This window comes from Nelumbo nucifera, chromosome 1 (genome assembly GCF_055504915.1).
Source record: "Nelumbo nucifera cultivar China Antique chromosome 1, China Antique-T2T, whole genome shotgun sequence".
Taxonomy (NCBI): domain Eukaryota; kingdom Viridiplantae; phylum Streptophyta; class Magnoliopsida; order Proteales; family Nelumbonaceae; genus Nelumbo; species Nelumbo nucifera.
This window is the reverse complement of record NC_142649.1, coordinates 120,542,806-120,555,511: the sequence shown is the minus strand read 5'-3', so window position 1 is coordinate 120,555,511 and position 12,706 is coordinate 120,542,806. Positions and strand designations below refer to the sequence as shown.

Below are 12,706 nucleotides of genomic sequence, written 5' to 3'. Positions count from 1 at the left end.
CTGAAATCTAAATTTTAAAAAACTAGAAATAAACCAATCTGTGGGGTGCATTTATAAGGTATACAAGAAACCAATTTCAGGAAATCTAGCAATGCCGCTAGTATTGCTCTAACCGGTATATCGAAAACCGGATCAGATTCTTTTCAATCCTCAAATATGAACGAGTATGGCAAAAACCCGTCCCTAAAGTTAGCTACTAGACGAACGCTTACGACCTTACGTTGAATCGTGACACAACCCACAGGCCCAGTGGATGAGGCTCAGGCTCCTGATGATGATCGCGTCCTCCTAGGGGGGACAACACAGAATGTCTTTGGGTTGCAACTCGGGACGGGTTAAATCGGGTCGAGGTCATTCATAAGTCATACCCCAACTCCCCAAGTACCCAACGAGTTAATATAATTGCTTGTTGTATGCATATATATTATATTTGGATTGGATCTAATCGACATATGACAAAAGCCTCAATTCTAACCCTAATCAAACTTAAACCTGGCCCAATCCAATCTAACTTTTTTTTCATATTGGACGTGGGCTAATCCAGCCCAAGTTTCACCCCTAGTTAGACTAGCTTCTAGCTCAGAACAGCTAATTTCACGGGATCATGCAATGGGCTGCCCTAGTAGCCCATACCCCCCCACCGGCCCACCCCACCAAGCTTTGGTGGAGGATATCGATACATGTCTCCGCTACAATCGGCCAGTTTATTGATTCTTGGCCAATCATTGTTTGACACATCATCCTAACACGTGTGAAATGAATCTGACGACACATCATCGAAAGGTCCTCAGTCTTCCGACGATGTTCGCATTCCGTTCCCTCTGCTTTCCTCCGCTAGTTCTAGACTTCTAGTTGAAGTGTTGAACTGAACTGGCTACCGAGTACCAGTGAGAGAGGAAGACAGAGCTGAGGTCGTGTAGGGTGTGAAACATCCATTCAGGAATTAGGGTTCTTTATGAATATGTCATCTAGCCGCCGGCGAATGAAAAGGGGGTGATTGAGTGACGACATCATGAACTATCTACCCTAGGTGAGAGCCTGACCTGAGTTCAGTCAAGAATTAGGGTTCTCTCGGAAAATGTCATCTGGTGGATCAAAAGGAGTAATGGAGGGGGATTTGCAGGTTGTTGCGGTGCCTAAGAAACCAAAAGCTGCTCTTCCTCCTCTCCCACCGGCCTCGGGGTCTAACGCCATTGTCGAGTACACTAAGCCTGTCCCAAAAGAAGAAGAAGACTTGGAGGTTAAGCTTCGCAGGATCATCGATCACGTACCCGTTCGTGTCAGCAACACCTCCGGTAGCTCCGCTGGTTCCGGCTCCGGTGACTTCCATCAGGTAGTGCAAGACTTTCGGTGCCCCCAAACCCTGCATCTCAAAATTCCCTTTCCTTTTCTTTCTCTAGTTGAAATTGCTATTCTCGTTTTATGGGCGGGTTGTTTGGTTAAAGTTATTCAATCCCGACCTTTTTGGTATGCTCTCTTTTTATCTTTTACCGTTTATCATCTGTTCTTGTTATTTTAGTAAGATAGGGGGATGTTAGTATGAGAAAATGTTTAAACCTTTGTCCATCCACTGCTAAGCAGTTATTCTTCTCTATATGGGCATGGGAGAACTCAACGAAGACAATTTAAGAAACACTAAAAGTAAAAACCCAACCTCAATGACATACAAAGGAACTTAGTTATGCGAAGAGAAAATTAAGAGTATTAGATAGGTAGGTTTTCCAAAATCACCTGAAATAGTATCATTTCATTTAGTTTTTCCTGGCATTTGAATGCGGTAGCTCATAATCTAAACTACATCCATTGGTGGAATGTTAACAGAAATCTCCCTGTTAGTGGTTGTCTTCTCAGTTGCAGTTAGGCATATACTGGAAGGAGAAGGAAAATTATGTACTAGTTATCGTCCATGCAGTTGCATGGTGCATTTAGTAAGAAAGGAACAGTGATAAATCATCTTAAATGCATCATTGCCAAAGTCGTAGGTATAATATTTGATAGAAAAAGAATCTTATGCATGATGGTTTCTTAAACCTCAACCTATAAGGGCATTTCACTATTACAATACAGAGTGGTGTATGACCAGTAGCATGCTACATTGAATCTCATATCACCTTTTATTGATAAGTTGGTAAGAGCTAGTTGGCACCCTTCTAGTTCTAGTGGAATGAGTATTTAGCTAATAAGTGCAAGTCAAGGTGTGTGTGCCTGAATGAAGTGAGGCACCATTTTGGAAAAAACAATGAAGGAAAAATTAATATATAAGAACTTGCACATAGGCTCAACCATTTAAATTCCAAGCACCATTGGATAAAAAGGCCATTATCCAATGTTGGTCCCAGAAATATGGAGATGGAAGGGTGGGTAGACTCAAAAGTGGCTACTCCCATGCTCGAACCTGCATTCTCATGCTTGTCATCCTGAAGATTTTACTATTTCACTAAGCAATGGCCCCTAATCAAAACTCTGAAATAAATTACTTATTCAAGGTTAACTCATCAAAACAATACAATGAACAAGGTAAGGTGCACCTGTATTCAGGTAAGGTGCACAGTGCACCCCCACAAAATGAGACTTGTCTGTGTGCCTTAGGTGTTCCTTAAGACACTTTTGGATGCCTGAATACTGGGAAGCCATGGACCACATATCATTGGGAAAACTGACTAGTGATACTTTTGGAGTTAATATAAATTGGCATTCAGATCCTATTGCAAAGAAGGCCATTTATTTGGAGATGTTTGTTTGTTGTAGTTCTTTAAAACAACAATATTAAACTTTCTATAACATAATCTCACTTAAACCAACTTTTGATGCCACTGTAAAAGAGGCCATTGCCCAATGTTGGTCCCGCTTTCCCAGCTATCTGGGGTTCTGGGAGTGGTAGAGTTTATATGGTTCTAGCCTTCGGCATTTCTTGCACAAAGTGGCTACTCTCAGACTTGAACCAACGTTCTCAGGCTCGGCAGTCCTAGATTTTACCATTATGCCAAGTAATGACCCTTATTTCTTGATGTCATTATCTATAACCAGCTTAAATGATTGAGTTTGCATATTCATCAAAAAAATGATTGAGTTTGCACTTGGTTCAATAATGAATTGGACCTAACTAACAGGTAATCACATATCACACTTAAGGGGCTACCTAGCTAACAGGTAAATCACACTTAAGGGGCTTGCCTGGGTGACAGCATTGGACTAGCTGGCTAGTGGCTAAAGTGAATCAGTGCAGTTGTTAATATTTATCCAAGGTTTAAAATGTTGGTGTCGATGGAATGTTGGGCATCTAAATATAGGAAACATGAAAAAATTATAGAGGTGGTGAAAACATTGTAAAATATATTGAACTATACAATGATATTTTATAGGGCAAATTTCTTAAAAGTACCCCTAAGGTTTAGTTAATTGGCTAACTCTACCCCTACGTTTGACTATTGTCTTAAAGTATCCCTACTGTTTCTGACAATTGACTAGTTCTAGCCCTGTCGTTAACGTCCGTCAATGTTGCGTCAAAATCCGTACACACGTGACACCACGTGACATATAAATATTTTTAAAACCCAATACTACCCTCCATCCCTCTTCTCTTCACTTCCTCTATTCCTTCTCTTCTTTGATAGCAACACCATCGTCTGAGTTTTTCTCTCTCTGATGCCATTCTCAACGTTTGAATCAAGGGGGCTGGGCTCGCTGGCACTCATGGTAGCTTTAGCAATGGAAATCCCACAATTAGTTCCGGTGTTAGTCATCCTTTTCGCTCTCTACCCCGTTGAGTAACAACAAGCCGGCAATCCCTCCGGAATCAAGATCACCACCATTATCAAACAACGAAGCTGACATGTTACAGATAATTGGAGATAGGTTGAGGAAACTCGCCGAAATCAATTTCAGTCTAGCAACTCTATAACTTTTTTAAGTAAAAATGTAGTCCATTTCTACATTTAAGCTTTCAACCTAATTGGATCCTCTGATCGCTTCAAGTTCAAAGGAAGAGAAGAACACAAGAAACCTATGAAGAATAGAAGAAAATGTAGTTCTAGCTTCCCACCTCACTCCCCTTGTTCCTTGCCATTTAGAAATCTTTCAGTAGTTCCCTGAAACATCGATCTGACACAGAGATGGATTCCATCTGTTCGGTAACCAGGACTATTGATGATCATCCTCCAATGGGTCTTGAATCTGGGTTCTAGCGCCGGCATTGTCATTTAGCCCAGAACATAGTGAGTGAAATGGCTACCAATGGCCAAACACCTGGCCGAACACAAGGGTTCTGGTGCTTGCCAACACCTAGCCAAATAAAACCAACATCCAATTACATTGGATGGTGAAATGGCTATCAATGGAACAAGCTCTTCTTTTCATTTTTAACATCTTCAGTATCCCCCACTAAGTTTCTGAGTTTTTCCACTCCCAAGTGTGAGTTCTAGATCATCCATTCCTATTTCGTGAATCCTCTCTCCCTCTCAAGGTTTCACCCTTTCGCTTTCGAGCTCAAACTCTGATCCCCGTCCCAGCTCATCCCTCCAAGACTTACAACAGCATCCTGGCTTGAGTTTTGCTCAGTCACAGACTTCACTAGGTTAAATATAGGCGAAGAAGGAGAAGCAATAGGACCAACTGAATCAACTGTGGAGGCATCAGACTCATCACACTCGGGTATGGTGGTAGGTGGCTGATGGTGACGGCGAGTTGGGCTTGCAGGAGCAAAGGTTGCAAAAAATGAAGAGCTTCCACATCAGGGTTCAGTTTAGGAGCTCTTGAAGTTGGAGAAGACAAAGGTAGCGATTGCAAAAATGAAGAGCTTTGATGTGGCTAAAACTGCACTCGAGAACACAAGGGACCGGCTGGAGTTCTTCCATGTAAGTTTCTAGAATTTCTGCTTCTTATGAACCAGCATTTCTTTCCCCTTTTCCCTGTTTTATTTTGAAAATTTGAAGAAGTATAAAGGGTAAAATAGTCTTTTTTGTCTTTCTGTTAGCGGTCGCTAATGGTAAGGGAAGTATTAGTCAATTGTCATAAACAGTAAGGGTAGCGTTAGTCAATTTTCAAACAGTAAGGGTACACTTGGTCAATTAACTAAACCATAAGAGTAGTTTAAGAAATTTACCCTATTTTATAAATGAAAATAAAATATGGATACACTTTTATATTATTATCTTGTTCCAAACCATCAAACAAAACAAAGAAAATAAGATTAATAGACAAAACAATGTGCTGTGAAGTAGTTTTATAGACTTTATGAGTTAAAACTACATGGAAGAAGATAAGTGAAATTTAAGCTCACAGAATGTCCAAATGATTTTTAATAGATCAACCAAATGATCTATTATACAAATAAAAACAAAGATTTAATATCACATCCAAAAAAATTCTATCTCATTCATCATATTATAATACCATCTTGTATACTTTTCTTTTGAAAAAGGTAATATAAAGTATCGTATTAATTATCATTACGAACGCCCTTGTACAATGAGATTCTGTACATCAGATCACAGGGTATTAATATTCAAAGAACTCTATGGACAAAAAGGATTGACAGAACTCTCCACTGATTATATTGCTAGCAGAGAGCCAGTCCCTAATCAGGCCAAAAGCAGAATTAGTTAAAGATACCACTGAGCTCTTTTTGCTCTCAAAAAGCTGAGCATTTCTTTCCATCCATGTAGCTCAAAAGATGGCCAGAGGTATCACTGCCCAAGCTAACATGCATTTCCTGATCATATTTTGAACATGCCACCCACCCAGGTGCTCACTAACAGAATTAGAATGACTTCCCTGCCATTGAATTGCATCATGAAAATGAGTCCATATTCTTCTAGTGAATATTTACGGTGGATGAGCAAATGACTAGAAGATTCAAGCTGCTCTTCACAGAGAGGACAATCAGTGTTATCCAAGGTCATGCCCCTTCTCAATAAGTATTCTTTTGATTAACATTTGCTCAGCACCACCAACGATGTAAAGAACTTGACCTTTGAGGATGCCACAGTACTCCAAACCTCCTTATAAGGAAAGTCCCTCGACTTCAGTTAGTTTCTTGTAGAAAGGATTAACTGAGAACTTACCAGAACTGTGCCATTTCCAAACTCTGGAGTCCCTCCCCTGAACATTGCAATTCTGATTCTGGATCAAGGATAGCAGTTCAAAAATTTGTCCCAATTCCCAATCATTGAAATTTCTTCTGAACACAGGAGTCCACACAGGATTGCCTCTAACAATATTATAGGAGTCTGCAACTGTTGTATACTTGTTGCATGCTAATCTTTATAGACCAGGAAATAAGGCTTTCAAAGTAGAGTCATCACACCACGCATCTCTCCAGAAGCTAACTCTTCTTCCATCACCATCCTTATGTTTTATGCATCTCAGAAAATGAGGATGGGCTTTGCAAGTACCTCTCCAAAGGCTGCAGCCATAAGTAATTTCTAGAATATCTGCATCCCACCCATTGCTTTCAACACCATACTTACTGACAATGATCTTCTCCAAAGACTGTCTGGATCACTAAAGAACCCCCCATAACCATCTTCGAAGGAGGGAGAGATTGAATTGCTTTACCTTTCTGATGCCCAAACCACCACATCTGACAGGCTTACAGACTTCAACCCAACTCACTGCGCTTTAGGATTTTTCCAACCTGACCATCTTGTCTACTCCTCCACGTAGCATCGATAGTTTTCACTAGGGAATATATATATATATATTTTATCAATAACACTTTCATTAATTCATCAGTAGAAAATTTACAAGTGGAAGACAAACACACTTATCTTCCAAGAGTCACAAAGAACTTCAAGAAATGAAAAAAGAAATTACAAAGATACAACACTAGGGAATATATTGATTCTAGTAATATTTCATATCAGTACTCATGGAAATGGAAATATAAAATATGTCATGTATATCTGTAAATATGCCAGCATTTTAAACCATGCATTTATCTAGTCTCATAACATTCTTTGGTTTCATCTACAACAAATAGAAAGGCCTTTATTTTGGTCTAAGATAGAGAAAAAAAATGATAGGCATAGAAGAGTTAGAAGAGAGGAAATAAAGAGTAAATAGAAATAGGAGAGGAAAAAAGAATTGAGCTTTTCAGGCCTGGATCTCCTGAAAGCAGAACTCTGAGAACATGGCATCCAGCTACACATGGAAATATTGTCCTTATAGAAAAATATCAGAAATATCTTCCTTGCATGTATATTAAATTCACAGGTAAAATGTTCTGAATGTGTGGCTGGATGCCCGTGCTTTCAGAATGTTCAGATTTTTGCTTTCAGGAGATCCCTCGTGAGATTTTCTATTAATGGTACTTGGGTTTCCTCCAGGATTTTGAATGAAATCTTGAAATATGGTTCACAGTTTCCCTTCTGAAACCAGATTCTAGAGTCCTGGTTGAAATTTTGTGCTTTATTCAGGAGGGCACCATGCATTGAATTTTTCCATTTGCTTCTGCATTCATTTAGTATGAGTGTTAGATGGGTGAACTGTTATTCTTTAAATAGTATTCAAATCTGCAATGGACACATTTGTAAATTTGCCATACCAAATAGTATTAATCCTATTTTTTTTTATCATTAGTATTAATCCTATTCTTGAACCCAAAGTTCTATTATGATTCCTTTATTAGTATTCCTGGACATTTACCTTTTCTTCAAAAAAAAGATAGTATTCCTGGATATCATTTATCTGAAATTCTTGTTACAACAGTATCGGCAAATGAGACGGAAGGAGCAAGATCGGCTTGCTAGGATGGATGCAGACTACCAGAAAAGAAAGGAACTAGCTGAGTTTAATATGAGAAGGGAAGAAAGAATGAAAGCTGCAGAAGAGAGAACTGCAAAGAAGCGCTTGAAACGCCAAAAGAAGAAACAAAGAAGGAAGGAGAAGAAAGCTAAAATGAATGCTGGTGGGGGAGAGCAAGAGAAAGACTCTTCAGCTGACAATGACTCAGATAGTGGTGAAGATGAAAAGTGAGGCAAGGTTATTCATTCCCTATTTGCAGTTTTGTTTTCCTTGTTTTTTCTTTTCTTTTCTTTTTTTTTTTTTTGGGGGGGGGGGGGGGGGGGGGGAGGGGAGATCTTATCTCTTATTCCTTGCCTTTCAAACAGCCCTGTTGAATGGCTTGTATACATGACATTGACACCCATCTATTAATTTATCAGTGTCATGAGTGCACCATCTGATATGTGGAGGTAAGAGTTGGACCTAAATTAATTGGGAACATCTAGTTACACAGTCTGATTGTACTTTTGCCTCTCTCTCTTCTCATCCAGTTGTTAGCAAAGTATATCCCAACTAAATCTGGTGTCCGCGAGGTGTTCGGGAAGTAACACGTACTGATTACTGAACTTTGTTGGATGAGTTGGTTCTCGCATGGTGCACCCTGAATGGCTGATGCCAGTGCCACCCTTTGGGTCCATTCACATGCTACGTATCTTGCTTCCTGCTCCATTGAATGAAGCTGGTGTGAGCAATCTGCAGTGTTTAATTCAGTAGGCCATAGCCAAATGTCTCAATCTGCCATTCTGCCTAGATGTATATTTGTTTTTTTCTATCATTGTTTCTTGAACTTTTGAAGCCCCCTGGGGTTGTTGGCACGAGTTTTACTAGGATCCGGATGTTTTTAAGGCAGGTGAAGTTATTTCTCTTGAACATTAATCGAAGCCTTAGCCCAACCATATGGGATCATACATGATTATTTCTTTCAAATCTATATACATACATCTAATTAGACTAGCAAAGCATGAATAGAATATGTTATTGAAATTGAATGCCTCCATGTATGGCCTGTTTAGATGCAGGTCTGCTAAAGTAACCCTTTGAGGCCAAGGGAATACGAGACATAGCAGTATGTTGAGATTAATCCCTATTATAAATTAATTGCACCTTATTAACAAGAATTTGATTAATCAATTGTTCAATAACTTGTGGAAATTCCCGGCGGTGGCGGATTACAGTGATGAAGTATTTGAGCCCGTGTGACTGACCATCATGAGCATCCAACCATTTTATAAAGTTGCTCTTTTTCTTTTAGGTTATGGTTGGTTTGAAGGGAAAAGTAGGGAAAGAAAAGAAAAGGTAAGAAAGCCTTTACAAAACTTGTATAAGCTTCCCTACGTCTTCGGTCTCCCTTCCTTTCCTTACCTTTTCTTTCAAACCAAGCATGGCCTCAGCCTTTCAGGTTTCTTTACGTAGTTTTGGCCCTTTTGGGTGTTCACCGTAGTTTTTAAAAAACCCATTGTGTCATTTCTTGCACTTGGCCGTCGAAAGAGTGGATGTTTTCGTTTTGGCTGAGGGAGAGGGCGAGGGCCTAGTGGTTGGAAAATTTTCCTTTCTTTCAAACCAAGCATGGCCTCAGCCTTTTCAGGTTTCTTTACGTAGTTTTGGCCCTTTTGGGTGTTCACCGTAGTTTTTAAAAAACCCATTGTGTCATTTCTTGCACTTGGCCGTCGAAAGAGTGGATGTTTTCGTTTTGGCTGAGGGAGAGGGCGAGGGCCTAGTGGTTGGAAAATTTTCCTTTTGAGGGTCAGTCAAGGATCTTGAATTTATGTTGCCTATGATTCTCTCGGTGCTTCGCTTCTTTCTATGTTGGGAAACCAAAATCCATGGATTTGGCTTCTTAAGCTGTTAGATGTGTTTCATGGAGTCATCCGTCTGAAGTCATGGATTTGGATATTTACGACAAAACAACATTGCAAGGCTATGGTCTATGGAGCTTCTATCGGAAGTCCCAAGTTCCTTGGTCTTGCCTTATTCTGGGCTGTGAAGATGGTTCAAAATTAAAGTGGTACAACTTCTTATAGACGTTTTCTTTGTGGTAGTAGTTGAACTTGAAACAGAGATCCTATCCCATCTTTCATTTGTGGTATCGGTTACGTATGAGAGAGAGAGAGAGAGAGAGAGAGAGAGAGAGATTTCACTTGGTCACTTGCCTCCTGGACTGGAATAGCAGTAGTAGTTCCCTTTTGTGTCGGTAGCTCATTCTTAATTCAATTCGATATATAAATATACGTATATAAGAGCAGTTAGAGACGACTCATGGTAGACAAGGCGGTGCCTTCACCGTTTATTAATGCAGCTCTACTCCGACCACCCCTTCGTAGTACCTTCAAATTCTCTACTCTTGTGTTTGCCCGAGCTTCTTCATCCATGGAACAGCCACAGCAGCAGCAGAGAGTGGTGGTTTGCGGTGGTGGAGTCATCGGCGTCTGCACCGCCTACTTCTTAGCCAAGAAGGGTGCCGCCGTCACTATTGTTGAGAAATCCTCCATCGCTTGCGCCGCCTCCGGAAAAGCCGGTGGCTTCCTCGCCCTTGATTGGTGCGATGACGGATCCCTCTTCAATCTCGCTCGTACCAGCTTCAACCTCCATCGCTCCCTTGCCCTTGAACTTGATGGTCCACAAGCTTACGGTTACCGTCCACTTGACACCCTCAGCCTCATGGTCACCGAGGAGCAGCAACCCACCAGCACTTCTCGCTCCATTCTCCCTCCTTGGGTGGACGGACCTGCTCGGAACCCTAGGACAATCGGTACAACAGAGACCACCGCCCAAGTCCACCCGCTGCTCTTCACTCGAACATTGCTTTCGTCTGCCATGGCCAAACACGGCTTGGAGGTTGTGATCGGAGAGGTTGAGCGGATTGAGGTGGAGGGAGGTCGAGCAACAGCCGTGGTGCTCAAGGATGGGGAGCGGGTGATCGCGGCAGATGCCGTGGTGTTGGCTCTGGGCCCATGGTCTGGTCGTTTACCTCTGCTATCTTCCCTTTTCAGGGTATATGGTCTCAAGGCTCATAGCATTGTTCTAGAGCCGCGGGAGCCCGGAGCCATAACTCCTCATGCGCTCTTCCTCAGTTATTATCCCGCACAGGGAGGAAAGCCCATGGATCCCGAAGTGTACCCTCGTCCTACAGGTAGGCTTCTCTGTTCTCTCTCTCTGGTAAATGGTAATTCTTTCAGCATGTTTAGCTCTCGAAATTGATTTTGGGAATTGTAAACAATTTTATTAGGGGAGGTATACTTGTGTGGGATGTCGAAGGAAGCGGAGGTGCCGGACGACCCCGAGCAAGTGATGGGTGATCCTGAATCCATTAAGGTGCTTAGGAGAGTGGCTGGATCAGTGTCGAGCTATCTCGGGGAAGGGGAAGCAAATCTAAAGATTGGACAGGCATGCTTCTTGCCATGTACCGATGACAGTAAACCGGTGATCGGGGAGGTTCCCAATGCCAAGGGTTGTTATGTTGCAACCGGGCATAGCTGTTGGGGCATCTTGAATGGCCCTGCCACCGGGGCTGCAATGGCGGAGCTTGTTTTGGATGGGCGAGCCAGCATTGTCGATCTTACTCCCTTCAGTCCGGCCAGATTTGTGGGTGCCCGGAAGCACTAGAATTCTCTCTACACTCTACTCCTCCTGTTCGATCATTCAATCCTTATTATTCTCTTTATAATTATTTCTGTTTCTACTTTCTCTGATAATAAAATCAAGGGTTTCAGTAATTAGTGAGTTTAGTTTGGATCGAGATGTGAGAATGAAATTGGAGATTAGTTGATAATATATAATTATATATTGCCTGTTCCTTGGTTCCTCAGGCCTCAACTCATCCCTGTAGCCTGTACTGACCTCTTTGCACTTTTTAGAGGCGCATGATTGTCTACTAGTATTTGAGAAGTAAGAGCAATGGAGCACAGAGAAAGGACATCATCCAAATCGATTGCATTGTTTTCATGTTTTGTATTTGTATTCTTCTCAAACTGAGCCAAATGACCATAGGAATTTGGAAGTCAACAAAAACAGAAGTCGCCTTCTTCAAACGACAATTAACATGTTTCATAGTTAATGGTGATGCAATAAAAAATAATGCAGGAGGATCAGAAAAAGATGGTAGTTGGTGAAGCTGAGTGCTAGGTTGAATTGAATCATAATTCATCCATAGTGGTAATAATGGAACGACAACGTCCATTCTGTCTCTGCTCCGTAAGTATAATAATGCAAATACTTACAGTGCAAATCCATACAAAATAATACAAAATACAAAGCTTTGTACTCTACATATTTGTATTTGTACATATTTGTATTTTTACTCCTAAACTCAAAAGGTTTTTCCCTACAATACAAATACAAATATGTTAGTGTATATTTCTAAACCTTTGTATTTATAATGTGTTTGCACCAAAAACATTGTATTTCTAAACATTGTATGTAGAGTGCAAAACCATGTATTTTGTATGTATTTGTATTTGTAATCCTTTCAAATTATGTATTTGTATTAGTATAATATGTATCTTGTATTTGAAAGGAGTATAAATACAAATATGTATGGTATAAATAATTTTGGTAATTTAGGTAAATCAATTTTTATAATTTTGGTAATTTAGGTGAATCTAATAATTAATGAATATAACATACGCCAACTGAGTGGTGCTTCAGTTTGTACATTAACTGAATTGTCCCAGTAGAGATGTGGATTTGAATCCCGCTACTTGTTACCACCAACTTTGGGGGAGGGGGAGATTTATTAGAGTGTTGCTGAAGTGCTATGCTTTGCCGAAGAAAAATAAATAAACTAAGGTCCCTATGGGGGACAATGGCATACGATTCAATACCAAAAAAAACAAATAAATACAACATAGGAAATTTGTTGCTCTTATTACAATTAATTTGTGATTCAATCAGTTAGATAAAATCTTGGTTCTCATACTCTTTTATA

The 12,706-nt window shown here is 40.5% G+C and overlaps 2 protein-coding genes across 5 annotated transcripts; both read left to right on the top strand.

Moving 5' to 3' along the window:
* The first annotated feature begins 805 nt into the window (after positions 1-805).
* Positions 806-8,692, top strand: LOC104588146 (uncharacterized). Of its 4 annotated transcripts, XM_088894094.1 has the most exons (4): positions 806-1,333; positions 7,708-7,980; positions 8,163-8,192; positions 8,274-8,692. In XM_088894094.1, exons 1-2 carry the CDS (start codon positions 1,079-1,081, stop codon positions 7,972-7,974), a joined length of 522 nt encoding a protein of 173 aa, XP_088750220.1. In that variant the 5' UTR covers positions 806-1,078; the 3' UTR covers positions 7,975-7,980; positions 8,163-8,192; positions 8,274-8,692. The 4 variants fall into 4 exon arrangements, with proteins under 4 accessions (XP_088750220.1, XP_010244268.1, XP_010244269.1 ...); XM_010245966.3 differs by lacking the exon at positions 8,163-8,192 and having other exon boundaries at positions 7,708-7,975; XM_010245967.3 differs by lacking the exon at positions 8,163-8,192.
* A 571-nt stretch (positions 8,693-9,263) lies between these two features.
* LOC104588144 (FAD-dependent oxidoreductase family protein) lies at positions 9,264-11,706 on the top strand. Its single transcript, XM_010245965.3, has 2 exons — positions 9,264-10,912; positions 11,009-11,706. The coding sequence occupies exons 1-2, from the start codon at positions 10,039-10,041 to the stop codon at positions 11,383-11,385; spliced, it is 1,251 nt and encodes a 416-aa protein (XP_010244267.1). The 5' UTR covers positions 9,264-10,038; the 3' UTR covers positions 11,386-11,706.
* Positions 11,707-12,706: the final 1,000 nt, after the last annotated feature.